General features: G+C 39.6%; 1 protein-coding gene across 8 annotated transcripts; it reads right to left on the bottom strand.

Moving 5' to 3' along the window:
• Positions 1–946: 946 nt before the first annotated feature.
• On the bottom strand, positions 947–16,466 carry LOC103514828. Of its 8 annotated transcripts, none has more exons than XM_026827646.1 (5): positions 16,077–16,466; positions 7,277–7,351; positions 6,513–6,791; positions 5,959–6,024; positions 947–2,454 (listed from the first exon to the last, which is right to left on the bottom strand). In XM_026827646.1, exons 1-5 carry the CDS (start codon positions 16,392–16,394, stop codon positions 2,188–2,190), a joined length of 1,005 nt encoding a protein of 334 aa, XP_026683447.1. In that variant the 5' UTR covers positions 16,395–16,466; the 3' UTR covers positions 947–2,187. The 8 variants fall into 8 exon arrangements, with proteins under 8 accessions (XP_026683447.1, XP_026683457.1, XP_026683458.1 ...); XM_026827656.1 differs by lacking the exon at positions 16,077–16,466 and adding an exon at positions 15,444–15,897; XM_026827657.1 differs by lacking the exon at positions 16,077–16,466 and adding an exon at positions 13,728–13,969.
• Between the last annotated feature and the right edge of the window lie 331 nt (positions 16,467–16,797).

Genomic DNA, 16,797 nt, shown 5'->3' with positions numbered 1-16,797 from the left:
TTGAGGATTCCTAACAATTACAAACCCAATTGATTCTGACCAACTAACTGGACTGAAACATTATTCGTCAGAGGTGTTTGATGCCAGTAGCTGGACTGCCTACTGACCTAGTGTAATTTAAACATAATTTTATGAAGAGCCAATGGTGTTCCAGCCTAGTTTTGCGATAGGTACTGCGATTTCCAACTACGGATTAGTAAAGTTAGCCAACGTTAAGCATGGTAATATCAGCCATGCTAAGGATAATAAATTAATAATGATAAAATATGTAGTGCTTATTTATACTGCTCGCACAGGACTGAAAAGGTCCTTTACTCCAGCAGTAGGCTCCTATTATTGTGGTCACATTCGCAAATTATATTGAGGATAAAATCCCATACCTTGGCTGGGATTGAACCCCGCCCTCCTGTCAGGCGAGTGTTTTGACCACTACACCACCGAGGCAGGTATAAGGATGGGTAATTGTCTGGACAGGCCAAGGGCTGCTGGTTAATCCATTTACAATCAGCCTCATAAGAACCATTAGAAGCTGTTATTTTTGTTACCGAGGTAAAGTGTTCTGACGTTGAAGGCCAGCCACTATCAGTAAGACCTGACAGGCGAGCATGATTAGGTCTACCTTATACCTGATGAACACACATACTATCAGGTAGACCAGACAGGTACGGCTGAACAGGTCCTCCTGTCCGGTCTACCTGATACCTGATGAGTACACACACTGTCAGGTAGACCTGACAGGACAACCTGATCAGGCGTACGTGTCAGTTCTACCTGATAGTGAGTGGCCGGCCTAAGCAATCTTGAATCATGAAAGCTTGAAAGAATCCAGCTTGAGGATTCCTAACAGGTACCTAATCATTATTTAGTTTGTCCCATTCTTCTTTCGTAAAGCAGATGTTAGGTTAGCTGGAAAATAGCCTACAAAGAAAATAAAAAGACCAAAATATTTAATTTACGAGTATATAAACAAATCAATTCTAAACAATAATCAGAACAAACTGCTAGTTCGATTTTTTTCGTGGTCTCAGACACTAAGCAAGTTTTTATTAATTCCGTAGTAAAATCGAACCATTTTGAGACCCATTACCAATTTGAATAGTCAGCCAGTCACGGAATCAATCATTCGCATAATACAAAATTTTTGACCCCGCCGGGAATCGAACCCGGGTCTCCCGCGTGCAAGGCGAGCGCAGTGACCACTACACCAAAACCTTTCCTAGTTTAGGTACTTGCCACTGCTATAAGCTGATAGTGGGCCGGGACATTAAAAAATAAAACGAACTAAGTTTTTAAAAAAAGTATCTGTTTTTTTTTTTCTCCTATTCATTCAGCAGCAAATGATGTTTAGTAAAAGGCCATCTTCCATTTGGTGACCAGTGATTGCTGCTTTGAATGAGAAGTTGAGAACGAATGGTGTTGAATGTTTGTTTTTCTGTTCTCTCAGGAAACATTGGATATGGGCAACCTTCTTTCTGTTGATAACTTGGGTAGTAATACGCTGAATAATAATACCCATAAGAATGGAACAGGTTCTTGAAGTCCCAAAACTTCAAGAGGAAGAAGTGTTTCGGAGATGATTCTCCGAGGGGATCTATGACCTTTTGGTAGATTTGCATAGGCTTAACCCAACTTTTAGGGCTGTTTGCCCTTACAACTAAGCCTCAGAGTGGGCTTTTTGTGTATGGATCTTTTGGTATCTTCTTGTGTCTCCATTGACCAGTGACGAGTTGTGTTCTAGTTGTAGCAGATAGGTACGTATTGTGAAGGACGTCAAAATATCCTCTGGATGAATGGTTCGTTTTGTGTCCACATGGGGTGTGTATTTTCAAATGTGGACATGACGTTGGGGTGTTGCCAAATTGTTATAAAGCTTCGTCAATCTGTGTTGACAACTCAAAGGTCTTGGTATTCTAGGGTTGCTGGGTTTGGATCAGGTCAGAATCATTAGGACCTGTTGCATACAGTCTCGGTCGAGTTGTCTGTCTCGGTCGAGATAACTTCTATTTTTCTCTAAGAAGTCTAAGATGTCATTGTACTATTTTAGGGCTCTTGTCAATCTTGTTGGTTAATCACTTGGAGCTTGATGTCTTCCCGTCAGACAATTGCCTCAAGAGAGTTCCTCGGCAGTTGATGTCCTCAAAACTGCCTGCTCCAGTTCAGATGTCTTCTATCTTAGTAAGAGCGGTGTCATCCAACCTCTGTCTGTTTCTTTTTCTTATCATATTCACGTAACAGTTTCAGGTCTTCTTCACGTATCTTCCTCTTCGCTTCATCTATGATGCTCAATTTATTGGCCATTAAGTGGTTCAGTTCGACCACATGCGTGGGAGGGGGCACATACTCCTTGTAGACATTCAAATGCTCTCGAACATTGTGTACCGGAATCAGACGATTCGCCTCAAAGCCGTCTTCATTGAACCGATCTGGCCAAACTTCTTCTGGCGATTGCAAAGCCTATTGCGGACAAAATGGGCGTTTTTTTTTACTCAGGTTGACCGAGCATAAAGACATGAAATTGATTTTATGAAAATCAAAGTCATCTCGTTTTGTTCACTGCGATTGCAAAGCCTATTGCGGACAAAATGGGCGTTTTTTTTTACTCAGGTTGACCGAGCATAAAGACATGAAATTGATTTTATGAAAACCAAAGTCATCTCGTGACGTCATTGCTATAACAGTGAACAAAACGTGTACTTGAATAAAAAACGCCTGTCCAATCGAAATACTCCAGAATTTGACACAGTTCTATGTATTGAAGTAAAATCTTCTTCTTGTTGCTTGGTATCATTTACTTACCTATTAGTACTTTTTTCAATCTGCTATGTACGTGTATCTAACAAAAGTAAAAATGTAATGTAAGGAGTCTCCAAACCATTTCTTCAAGATTGGTATCATGGTATCGTGAATGTTGTCGAAGGAATTGTCAGCCGTGGTACCACCCATCAGTATCCTGTCCTCAGTAGAGTTCAGCAGGAAGTCATATTTGGTAATATTCTCATCGGGAAGTTGAAAAGTTTCTTCTTGAGAGGGACGTGTTTCATAATCATGCCAGTAGCCTTTCTTGATTTCACTTCCAATCATGCCCAGAACACTATCCACCGAGAGAACCATAAAGATTCCAATGTATAAAAAACTTTTTCCCGAGTCCATTTTTGACAGATTGAGAGGTTGGTATGTAAACAAATTCACTTGATGTGTTTTAATTAGATTTAAATTTCTTATCACCGAAATGTCATAAAGACAGGCGGTCCTATGAACTCTACAATAAAGTGAAGACGAATCAAATATCAAACCATCAAGGACAGACCAAATGCTTCCTCATAAGAGAGCTATGTGAAAATTAGGTTCAGCAGGAAGTCATATTTGGTATGTATCCAATGTAAATCCATTTATTGGCCTTGCTCGGCGTACCTTATGTTATCACGAACTTAACTATTAAGCAGAAGCTTTGAATCCCAGATTCAACAGAACGATGGGCCACTCGTTTGTTCTTATTCTCACTGCTCTAGCGGGGATATGTCCGGATGGAAATTGTCTAGCGGGGATATGTCCGGATGGAAATTGTCTAGCGGGGATATGTCCGGATGGGGATCGTCTAGCGGATATATGGCCGGATGTAAATTGTCTAGCGGGGATATGTCCGGATGGAAATTGTCTAGCGGGGATATGTCCGGATGTAAATTGTCTAGCGGGGATATGTCCGGATGGGGATTGTCTAGCGAGGATATGTCCGGATGGGGATTGTCTAGCGGGGATATGTCCGGATGGAAATTGTCTAGCGGGGATATGTCCGGATGGGGATTGTCTAGCGGGGATATGGCCGGATGGGGATTGTCTAGCGGGGATATGTCCGGATATAAATTGTCTAGCGAGGATATGTCCGAATCGTCGTGGTTGTGTATCGTTTCCAATTCCACATTTCCCATCGGTCCTGATCTTTAATCCGTTCGGTAAATCCGTATTTCAAGTCCCTCTCAATGAAGAACAGCGGGGATATGTCCGGATGGAAATTGTCTAGCGGGGATATGTCCGGATGTAAATTGTCTAGCGAGGATATGTCCGGATCGTCGTGGTTGTGTATCGTTTCCAATTCCACATTTCCCATCGGTCCTGATCTTTAATCCGCTCGGTGAATCCATATTTCAAGTCCCTCTCAATGAAGAATCTCTGTAATTGCTAAATGGAACGGTCTCGCTCAGTTGGCTCCAGCGTGTAGTCAGCAAGATAGAGGTCTACGTTCTTCGGGTCATATTCATTGGGTGGGTCCAACTGGAAACAGAACGATATATGAATAATATTAGGGTAATATCCGAATAATATTAGGGTTTTAAAAGTTACAATAGTAATAATATTGGCCAGCCTAATTATACAGAACGATATATGAATAATATTAGGGTAATATCCGAATAATATTAGGGTTTTAAAAGTTACAATAGTAATAATATTGGCCAGCCTAGTCATCTTGGTTGGTAGCGTGTCTGCCTTGTAAGCGCTAGGCCGCGGGTTCGATTGCCGCCCGGGGCGGATTTTATCCTGAATGGATAATGTCCGTTCTCGGAACGGCTAGCTTTCTTCTATCCTGTTCTTGGTTGGTAGCGTGTCTGCCTTGTAAGCGCTAGGCCGCGGGTTCGATTCCCGCCCGGGGCGGATTTTATCCTGAACGGATAATGTCCGTTCTCGGAACGGCTAGCTTTCTTCTATCCTGTCTTCCTTCTCTCTTTGATTTCTGGACGATAAGAGCTTAGCCTACAATTTGGAGCATGCTTTCAATCCACTATTGACTCTGAGCGGGCCCCCAGGCGGCGTATTTCCAAACAAAAAGATTTGCAGAGGAATGTGATAAATTAAGTAGAATAAAATTGGCCTGGGGTGGGTTTCCATAAATGTACGGTTCGGCCGATATTTAGGGCCATAATCTCGAAAGAGCTCAAAAAGAGTTCGCTTTTCTCAGGACTTTAGATTTCGGTCAAAGTCGCTCAAAATGGACTCAGAGATTCGATAATTCTTTCCAGTCGTCCAAGCCAGATATTTTTTTTTTTTTTTAAGAGGTTTGACAGAGGGAACTTTAACTGCTATGGTCTTATCGTCCCGAAATCGAAGAGAGGAGGAAGACAGGATAGGAGAAAACCAGCCGTTCGTCCCATTGTACTTATCCAGGGTTCCCAATGAAATTACAAAATGTTTCTCAATAAAATTATAAAGTGTTTCCCAATTACCTTTCCCAAATTATAAATGAAGAGGGCCATTATGTATCCCCGTTTATCCAGGTTTCCCATTGAGACGGGTCCCACTTAGAAAGGTTCGACTGTAGTTGAAAATTATCTACTTATTCTAAAATTAGAGTAAATAATGTGATACAAAATACTCACATGTAATCTGAATTGGACTCCTTCGTTGATGAAATCTCTGAGGTAATCGTGCATCAACATCGTCCTCTGCAAATCAAAATAAAACAAACGATTAGAAACGGGCACACATTATTCAGAAACGAAAGAAAATTTGATAAGATACTTTTGTGGTAATTTTCTATTTATACCATCAAAAAAGGGCATACAGTCTCATTGCAGCCCCGTGGTTGGAAATGCGCCTTCTTGGATTATTTGGATTTCCAATGATTTAGTACCGGCGCTACCACGCCACCTTGTTGTTGAACTAATTCTCATATTTTCTTTAAAAGTGGGGAAATGAGCTTCGTCTCAGTTTCAGAACTAAAAATACTACTCAAGTCCCATTGTACTTATCCAGGGTTCCCAATGAAATTACAAAATGTTTCTCAATAAAATTATAAAGTGTTTCCCAATTACCTTTCCCAAAATCATAAATGAAGGGGGCCATTATGTATCCCCGTTTATCCAGGTTTCCCATTGAGACGAGTCCCACTTAGAAAGGTTCGACTGTAGTTGAAAATTATCTACTTATTCTAAAATTAGAGTAAATAATGGGATACAAAATACTCACATGTAATCTGAATTGGACTCCTTCGTTGATGAAATCTCTGAGGTAATCGTGCATCAACATCGTCCTCTGCAAATCAAAATAAAACAAACGATTAGAAATGGGCACACATTATTCAGAAACGAAAGAAAATTTGATAAGATACTTTTGTGGTATTTTTCTATTTATACCATCAAAAAAGGGCATACACTCTTACAGTCTCATTGCAGCCCCGTGGTTGGAAATGCGCCTTCTTGGATTATTTGGATTTCCAATGATTTAGTACCGGCGCTACCACGTCACCTTGTGGTTGAACTAATTCTCATATTTTCTTTAAAAGTGGGGAAATGAGCTTCGTCTCAGTTTCAGAACGAAAAAAACGCATACAGTCTCATTGCAGCCCCGTGGTTGGAAATGCGCCTTCTTGGATTATTTGGATTTCCAATGATTTAGTACCGGCGCTACCACGCCACCTTGTTGTTGAACTAATTCTCATATTTTCTTTAAAAGTGGGGAAATGAGCTCCGTCTCAGTTTCAGAACGAAAAATACTACTCAATACTCATTAAGAATTCTTACCTGGGTAATGGTCAAGTTGTTGAAATGGTTGCTGACAATGAGAACATCAAAGGCCGGGTTATCATTATCAATGGGGTGCATTTTCTTGCTGTCCACCACATGCAGGACGGTCGGGCTGAAGTGTTTGGCGATGTAATTGTAGATCTTGTCCCTGAGTTTTACATCCTTGACGCTGACGGGCGTTGTTTTAGCGGCTCTCAATCTCAGGTCGGGTTTTCCAGATATCTCGTCGAAATCGTTGTTGGCTCTGAAGTCATTCCACTCTTCAGGAGTGTCGGCCTGAAAAGAAGATCAGATTTGAGTATACATCGAACTTTAGGACTGAAAATTAAGGAGAACGGTAGCGCTCTGCCCCGCCAATACAAGAGAGTTTGACGGTTCCCTTTACCTCAGCAGGCAGAAAATGAATCTAATGTAATTGTTGTGATAAGGTACCCATCATCTCATCAAATATACCCCTTTGTCAACAGGAAGTCAAACACTGAAATGTCCCTTTACCCCCGCAATTCGGTCTCCGCAGTCTGAATAGAATATGTACAATGTACATACATAATCCATCATCTCATCAAATATACCCCTTTGTCAACAGGAAGTCAAACACTGAAATGTCCCTTTACCCCCGCAATTCGGTCTCCGCAGTCTAAATAGAATATGTACAATGTATATAAGTTTATCTAGCAAATAATTAACAATTCCCGGACTCGGGCTACCAAAGTGGTCATCTACAAAATATTCAGCGTTTCCCTCACACTGGCGTTACTTACGTGAATATCGATAGCACATCCAGCTTCCCGTTTCAACATCTCATCCCGTAGAGCTTCATGGACCATGGCATGTCTCTGAAATAAATTGAAACAATTTAGTTTTAGCCCGTCCTTCCTTTATTATTACGATAGTAATAAAAAAAGGTATAGTGGATGGGCTATTGTATTCGCTATATTGGTAGTTATTAGGAAACATTAAAAGGAATAAAGGAAGAACGGGCTCTGGTCTTGATTTTAAATCATTACATGAAAGTATGTAGATACATATATTATGTAGTAATAGGGAGCGCGAAGGGCGAAACTATGCTCAACACCGCGAAGCCCCGGGAGGGCGCAGCGCGACCCTATGCTCAACCCCGCGAAGCCCCAGGAGCGCGCAGCGCGACCGTATACGCAACCTCCCGAGCACGCAGTGCGAGTAATAATAATAAACTGAATATTAATCAAAATAGGTAGGTTCATATGTAAGTACTAATTTTCTTTAACCACGATCGAGTAAACTACGGGCTAAAAAATTCCCGGAGGGACGGGCCCAGCTTGTTTAATTTGGCATATGATCCCCATGTTCCAATTCAGAATCTGTGTTTTAATCTGTAAATAAAGAAAAGATAATGTAATATCGATAGCACATCCAGCTTCCCGTTTCAACATCTCATCCCGTAGAGCTTCATGGACCATGGCATGTCTCTGAAATAAATTGAAACAATTTAGTAAGTAAAAGTAAAAGCATAATGACATGGTGGAGCTACTCTTATACAGGCGACAGCCATATTTGAAACGCTAACGTAAAGTTTACGTCAGAGATTGTTTTTCATTACTCGAAATATGTACGTATTCATTGTGTAGCTCAGTAGGTTTGGTTGGAAGAAGTTCCGAGATTTTCTTGAGCCTACATATATTGAACAAAACTCTAAACAATCTTCAGATAAATAAATATTCAGTTTTCTTTTGGTCCAACATAAATCGATAAGATAGCATACAGGCGACAGCCATATTTGAAACGCTAACGTAAAGTTTACGTCAGAGATTGTTTTTCATTACTCGAAATATGTACGTATTCATTATGTAGCTCAGTAGGTTTGGTTGGAAGAAGTTCTGAGACTTTCTTGAACCTATATTGAACAAAACTCTAAACAATCTTCAGATAAATAAATATTCAGTTTTCTTTTGGTCCAACCTAAATCGATAAGATAACATTTTTAGCTTTAGCCCAATGTAAACTTTAAACGCCTCCTTTAAATCGTTATCTACACAATAAGCACAAACCTCATCCTTGGTTTTGTTTTGAAACAAACGAGAGACAATGTGAAGTTTCACACACAAAGGCCAATAGTCAACGTGATCCATGTAGTACTTCTCGACAAAACGAATCTGCTCGTAGTTCATTTCAATAGTGAAGTTCACTGCCTTCAGTTTTCTCATGATGGGTTTCTTCAACACATACCGCAGCTCCTCCAACGTGGGAATATAAGGAACTAAATCACCATCAGGCAGAGTGGATTGATCTTTGAACAAAGTGGTCAACTTTGTGATTGGAAACATCATGTCCAAATTGTGCATATATCTGACTTCTTCCCAAAGAATATTGTCGTATATTCCACAAGAGTGAAATCCGAAAAATGACACAAGTAAAGTTATTGTTACGGACTTCATTGATTTTGCAAGTATAAAGAACCGGCTCGACAAGAGTTTCTCAAGTATAAAGATCACGTTTTGGTGAAATATCAACTTGGATAAATATGTGAAAACATTGAACATAACATCATATCAGTACAAACTTGAAAATTAATGAAAGAATGCGAAAATTGTTTCAATGACCATATGTCACACGAAGTACACTAGCTCACACATAATGTTAAGTGCGAACACAATTGAGGACCAAGGAAGCCATTTTATGTGAAACTGATAACAACATGAGAAACTCTTCCACTTCGAAAACAAAAGAAATGAAATATATGGCAAGACAGCAGATGGATTATACCAAAATAATGGGAAAAAGGAAACTTATTTTGAAACATTGTAACCACTTTCAAAGTTAATCTTGTTCATGAACCTAATACTCGTACCTCTGCCTCGTCAAAGCCACAGAAGTTGCGGGCCACAATATGCAACCTGGCAAACGTGGGTCTGTTATCAGGTCCTGTGGGTTCTTGATATTCATCTAGAAGTTCATTATGACTGTGATCTTCATCCATATTTATGTACATGGGATAAAATGCTCGTTCCAATATCGGGATAAATAGCCGATAGTACATCTTGAAATCCACACTGTGAGTTCGTCGAATATGTGGGCCCTATGGTGACCGTTCAGCTCGTCTACTGAGCAAGCTCATTATGGTATTTATTATACCAGGTCTTGATACTACTATTATACTTGAGTTCGTCCATACTCATCTATGTATTCTGACAAAGCTACTGGTCGACAAACTACAATCACTGTTGGTGCATAGAAAATCGCGAGTGCTGCTAACAAAAACCGAGGTGTATACATTGTAGGAACTAAACTTGATTTCAATCACACGTTTACAATCTAAACAATTTAGATCAGTCTCGTAGAAACAAACTAAAACAAACCACGTGTAGAATGAGTTCGTCCATACTCATCTATGTATTCTGACAAAGCTACTGGTCGACAAACTACAATCACTGTTGGTGCATAGAAAATCGCGAGTGTTGCTAACAAAAACCGAGGCGTATACATTGTAGGAACTAAACTTGATTTCAATCACACGTTTACAATCCAAACAATTTAGATCAGTCTCGTAGAAACAAACCACGTGTAGAGCGTATACATTGTAGGAACTAAACTTGATTTCAATCACACGTTTACAATCCAAACAATTTAGATCAGTCTCGTAGAAACAAACTAAAACGAACCACGTGTAGAAAAAAATGAACCAAGCAATTTATCCAATTAATTTCAGGAATTAGGGAGCCACAGACACACCAGCTAGGAACGAAATATCTTTCGTATTATACCCTCTTTTACTTACTTTTAAATGGTGCCAGTTCCTGAACTTATCGGAGACTATATGTAGATTGTACACATGTTCTTTATTAGGCCAATATTTGTCAGGGACTTTGTTTATTATTCTCCAGTACTTCATGTCTTCTGACATATTGAGATGTATTGGTTTCAAGAACGAGTTGTTCAGGGCATACAAAACTTCCTCCTTGAAGTTCCTCTCTAGGTGATTGAAGTAAGTGACGGTTTCGTCTAATGTGAAGGGGTATTTCAAATTTTCATAGGCACTGATATTAGCTGGTGGATTCATCATGTCGCTGAATTCCTCGGAGTTCCAGGCGTGAGGGTAATCATATAATGTTTCATAGATTCTTACCAAATTCTCAGTCGTTGGGAATGGGAATTCAAACTCGTAAGGATGTATTCCTCCGTAGGTTGGTTTAGTTACCGGTATATTTGTCATTGTTGTTGATGTTCGATTTCGAGGCACTTTTTTGTGTGTTGTCAAATGTCGGATTTTTTTGCTATCTACGATCATGCTGGTGATTATCAGAACCTTCACAGCAAACACAATTCTCATCACTGATCAGCAGACATGGCTTACTCGTCTAACTCTCTTGATTCTTATCAATTAAATGACCCAGTGTTAGAGTTTTTACGAAGTTCAAACCAATAGTTTAACATAAACTATAGAAATAATACTTTCGATAACATACCTGCTGTGGAATTGTTTTAGATTCCAAATGATGGACAAGGTTTGAGCGCTTAACTGAAATTACTTACACTTGTTATATCTTTATTCCGGAAACAGTCACCAATGATAACTATAAAGAGGGCATTAGGAAACTCTGTATGAGGATACTGAAAGTAAGAAGCCCAACGAAAGTATTCCCTGTGCTCTGCTACATGCAGATATTTCGGTTTCAGTTTCTCCTTTATTACTTTGTAAGCAACATGGACAAAAGACGGATCCCAATTTGAAAACAGAGGTGTCATCGTTTGATTTGGACCAACCGTTCCAAACGTAGGAATGGTCGACATTTCAAACAAAAGTTTGTAGTAATCTATGTCACCAGCGTTGGAATCAGGTATTGATTTATAAAAGAAGAGGAACAGAACTGACCACCACATGTTGGAGACTAAGTCATAATCTATAAGTCATTCATCCATGTTTAATTTAGAGGATGTGTCATTTGCTCCATGTTTAATTTAGAGGATGTGTCATTTGCACCATATTTAATTCATCAGTTACATTAATATTCAGTTTATTATTATTACTCGCACTGCGTGCTCGGGAGGTTGCGTATACGGTCGCGCTGCGCGCTCCTGGGGCTTCGCGGGGTTGAGCATAGGGTCGCGCTGCGCCCTCCCGGGGCTTCGCGGTGTTGAGCATAGTTTCGCCCTTCGCGCTCCCTATTACTACATAATATATGTATCTACATACTTTCATGTAGGTAATGATTTAAAATCAAGACCAGAGCCCCTTCTATGGGGACAGACAGACACACACACAGACAGACGACACCGAAGCGAATACAATAGCCCGTCCACTATACCTTTTTTTTAATTACTATCGTAATAATAAAGGAAGGACGGGCTAAAAAGACAGGACTTGTACTTAGTACAACAGACCGAGATCTTTTGAAGAATCTTTTTCACAAATCTGGAAAGGTTATCCCGAAGGAGCTTTTCGATGTAATCACCCTGAACATAAAAGTAAAGAGACAATAAAATTCTTCTCCCTTTTCTGCTTTGAAAACAACTCAATCACATACGGAGGAAACAAATAGTTACTTACATCGTCTTTTGAGAAATTTCGGAAGGCCTCTGATACGATAATGAGCCGACAAATGGTTGCTCGATTCTTCTCATCACACGTGGTTCCCCATTCGTCGTAAATATATTGTTCCTCGGGCAAAATAAGGGGCCTGAAGTTGATATACGTGGGATTGAACTCTTTCTTCAAAATCGGCACGAAATCCCTGATCATGGACTCGTAAGACGCTTCCCCAGTTGTAGTCTCCAACGCCAAAATATTTACAGACAGCAGAAATGCGAGACAAGAAACTACCAACGAAAGCGACATCTTGGAATAGATTGACATCTTCTTGGAGACCTTTTACCGGAGGTTGGTACTACGGCTTATCAATTTCATCACCTCATTGTTTTAACGAGGACAAACAAGTAAAATTTTGTTGAAATAAACAAACACCTATGGCCCGGAACGATAGCGTATCTAAATCTACCTTGGGACAGATCTTAGGACAGAAGGATTGATAAACAAACAGCTGACAATACATTCTTAGGCTCTTACACGGCTTATCAATTTCATCACCTCATTGTTTTAACGAGGACAAACAAGTAAAATTTTGTTGAAATAAACAAACACCTATGGCCCGGAATGATAGCGTATCTAAATCTACCTTGGGACAGATCTTAGGACAGAAGGATTAATAAACAAACAGCTGACAACACATTCTTAGGCTCTTAGACTTTTGCAAGTCTATGATGTAAATAGTTATTATTGTGATAGTTATAATAAATACAGTCTCAAAACTTTGGTTGCCTGGTGTTGCACATCAGCTCTTACTGAAGCCGATGAGCTTTAAGCAATGAATTCTTTCTGTTGATAACTTGGGTAGTAATACGCTGAATAATAATACCCATAAGAATGGAACAGGTTCTTGAAGTCCCAAAACTTCAAGTGGAAGAAGTGTTTCGGGGATGACTCTCCGAGGGGATCTATGACCTTTTGGTAGATTTGCATAGGCTTAACCCAACTTTTAGGGCTGTTTGCCCTTACACCTAAGCCTCAGAGTGGGCTTTTTTTGTATGGATCTTTTGGTATCTTCTTGTGTCTCCATTGACCAGTGACGAGTTGTGTTCTAGTTGTAGCAGATAGGTACGTATTGTGAAGGATGTCAAAATATCCTCTGGATGAATGGTTCGTTTTGTGTCTACATGGGGTGTGCATTTTCAAATGTGGAAATGACGTTGGGGTGTTGCCAAGTTGTTATAAAGCTTCGTCAATCTGTGTTGACAACTCAAAGGTCTTGGTATTCTAGGGTTCCTGGGTTCGGATCAGGTCAGAACCATTAGGACCTGTTGCATACAGCAAGGTAGTTCTGTTGCGAATGTACATCAAAAAACATGTCTGTCTCGGTCGAGTTAACTTCTATTTTTCTCTAAGAAGTCTAAGATGTCATTGTACTATTTTAGGGCTCTTGTCAATCTTGTTGGTTAATCACTTGGAGCTTGATGTCTTCCCGTCAGACAATTGCCTCAAGAGAGTTCCTCGGCAGTTGATGTCCTCAAAACTGCCTGCTCCAGTTCAGATGTCTCCTATCTTAGTAAGAGTGGTGTCATCCGACGTGTAGAGAAAAATGAACCAAGAAATTTACCTAATTAATTTCAGGAATTAGGGAGCCACAGACACACCAGCTAGGAACGAAATATCTTTGGCACTAGCTTCAAACAACTACTTACTTCGTCGACAGTTTTATTAGCAAATCTTGGTGATACTATGAAGAGCTTCACCATAGTGGGTCTGTACTGAGATCCTTGCGGTATACCCCAATCATCCAAGTCTTTCTCCCTCGAGTGAGAAGGTCTCATGTAAATGTAATGTAAGGAGTCTCCAAACCATTTCTTCAAGATTGGTATCATGGTATCGTGAATGTTGTCGAAGGAATTGTCAGCCGTGGTGCCACCCATCAGTATCCTGTCCTCAGTTGTCATTCATCGACTTACGCTTTTTATCACTATCAAAATCAATAGTTAGGTTCCAGGTTTAGACTTGTCAAATTTTATCAAAGACAAACCACTCAGCGGAAGAAGTTGTTGAAAATCTTTTCGGTCATAGATTTTCACCATTTATCTTGAAATCCGGGACTTGGAGATCATGGTTAGTGTTTGTTGAGAGACGTCACACTAAGAACTTACCGTACAATATAGAGAATTCTGAAGAAAGTTTCGTTTCAACTGACCTTACCTCTTCAAACGTTTTATTTCTAAATTCCTCTGCAACAATCGCAACCCGGAACATGTTTGGGACGACAATGTTGTTCACATGTCCCATGTGTGTCTTCTCTAACTTGTCATCAGTGAGGAATACATCACTATCATACTTCAGTACATTGAATTTCCTACACAACACACCACGTACGAATCTCATTTCACCGAATGCGTTCATGAACGCTGTGCTGTTGGGTTTGGTGAAGTTATACGTCTTGTAAGGATGATCTGTGCAGAAATGTCGACTATGATAATCAGCGCCATTCACTTGGGTGGTTGTGAAATTCGGATGAATGGTTATGTTGTTAAGAGGTGGGTTGGTGAACCTGACAATATCCGCGATATTGTATGCCACAATCCAGGAATAGTAGAATGGGACATAAGTCGAGCTGGTCAAGTTGGTATACATGCTAGTCCAGGGGAGGGTGGTCACTTTTGCAAGTCTATGATGTAAATAGTTATTATTGTGATAGTTATAATAAATACAGTCTCAAAACTTTGGTTGCCTGGTGTTGCACATCAGCTCTTACTGAAGCCGATGAGCTTTAAGCAATGAAATATCTTTGTCTAAGGAGGGAGTGGCAGTGAAATGGAGAGGTCAGTGGACAAGGAAAAATCAATTGAATTCAAAGTATCTGATAAGAACAGCCATCAATGTTGTCTCTAGACTCTGTCACATTTTTTTTCTTTTTTTTTTTTATTGAAATGAAATTAGGAACAGATGTTTTAATGCACAGGTCAGAGTCACTTGAACTAGAGGATGTTAAAGTCTTATCAACTGAAATTAGTGAGAGACAAAAAGCAACAGCGAACAAAACCATACCTACATAATGAAATATAGAAAACTATTAGCTTGAAAATTAGCCTAACTTTATCAAATAAGAAGAAGATTCAACGAAACACTTGCCCCAAATACATAATGAAATATAGAAAACTATTAGCTTGAAAATTAGCCTAACTTTATCAAATAAGAAGAAGATTCAACGAAACACTTGCCCCAATGATTGGATTTTCAGCTCAACAAGTGAAATATGTACCTAACTTATGTACAACATTCGGTTTGTTTTCATGATGTTTGATAGACAACGAGCAAAAACTGATTGACTGCTCAATATGGCGGGAAATGTGTGTTATTTGGAGATTGGAAAAGTGCCTGAAAAACTTACCCTGGTGGCTGGTCAGACATACCTCAAGTACAGTCCGGTTGGTGAAAATCCTGGAGATGATAATAATCTGGTAGGATTCAGGTCGGAATCTGCCTCTGCAGTTGATGGTATCCAGGTATTTGTTGAACCTCAAGTCTGGGATGATGTGGATCTCTGTCGGCTCCAAGGCTTCGTCCAGAAGGTTATGTATTTTGTGTTCGAATTCATATTCCGGTGGATGTGGATTCTTCAGGCGTCCCCACGTTTCATACAGGAGCAAGCTGCACAGAAGAAAACATCTTATTAACATTTCTTGTGGAAAATATGCTTTTCTAAGCGGGCATTTTGGACGTCACATCCTTTTATAACGTTCGTCGTACTTCTTATCGAGCTGCAATCTTATCAATTACTGATTCTATTCTTATTTCATCTCGAAAATTTGTATTTTATGTCTTTGAGGACGAGAAAAATGGACGCATTTTTCGTTCCTATATAAGACGAGGTCACATTGGGAAATCCACGCTATTTTGCCGGAGAGCTTTCCTACGGCTAGACCAATCTAATACCTACATAAGGTCTTCTTGATAGTTTATAGCTGTTTACCTATGCTTAAATTAAGTTAGGCTAAGAGAGCAACATTCTCATCTGGGATTCAAGGCAAACAAATCATACTTACATCTTCGGTAGGAACAGTATCAAATTTGTGGGACACAATTTTCAAACGAATAAATCTTGGTCGACGTGCTTTGCGGACACCCATGTGTGTTAAATAAGCATCATAGTGATGATCTTCGGTAATGTTCAAGTAAACCGGCTCAAAAACTTTTATCAGTTTCGGATAGATGTCGTTATAAATGGCATCAAAAAATAAATGAGGTTGATCCCGGAAGTCTAGAGTTGTTGATTCAACTACTTCTGTTTTTTGGGCGTTACAAATCAGCCCAATATTTATTAGTAGGCAAAATGAGAATATTATTCTTGTAAGTAAATTCATTGTTGAGCAGGCTAATTTTTGACTATTTCACCGAGAAGTAGTCAATCCAAACTGGACGGAATGTTGTTTATTTGTACCTCAATATTATATTCCTTTCAATAAATTTCCTCTCAATCAGGGTGGCGTAGTTTACCAATAACTATTGTTGGTACTGCACAAGTCTTACTCATTAGGTGCGAAAAAAATGATTTGATGATTATTATTTAGACAGGGGACGTGCAAGTGTATTGTGTTTTTACTTTCCTTATCCTATAGGAAGGAAAGTAATGTAATCGGGTCAATTTTTCGATGGTCAGATACTCATTAGGTGCGAAAAAAATGATTTGATGATTATTATTTAGACAGGGGACGTGCAAGTGTATTGTGTTTTTACTTTCCTTATCCTTTAGGAAGGAAAGTAATG

The sequence above is a fragment of the Diaphorina citri genome, unplaced genomic scaffold (assembly GCF_000475195.1).
Source record: "Diaphorina citri unplaced genomic scaffold, Diaci psyllid genome assembly version 1.1 scaffold46, whole genome shotgun sequence".
In the NCBI taxonomy this organism is placed as follows: domain Eukaryota; kingdom Metazoa; phylum Arthropoda; class Insecta; order Hemiptera; family Psyllidae; genus Diaphorina; species Diaphorina citri.
The sequence above is the reverse complement of the archived record's forward strand: the minus strand, read 5'-3'. Positions and strand labels throughout refer to the sequence as shown.

Bases quoted from the DNA above. Each gene is read 5' to 3' on its own strand.
- LOC103514828 (XM_008479743.3), bottom strand. From the start codon at position 10,821: ATGAGAATTGTGTTTGCTGTGAAGGTTCTGATAATCACCAGCATGATC. The intron at 7,352-10,269 runs GTAAGTAAAAGA...AATTTATTTCAG, and splicing joins GGAACTGGCACCATTTAAAA to AGACATGCCATGGTCCATGA. The intron at 2,455-5,958 runs GTGAGTATTTTG...TGTCCGCAATAG, and splicing joins GAGTCCAATTCAGATTACAT to GCTTTGCAATCGCCAGAAGA.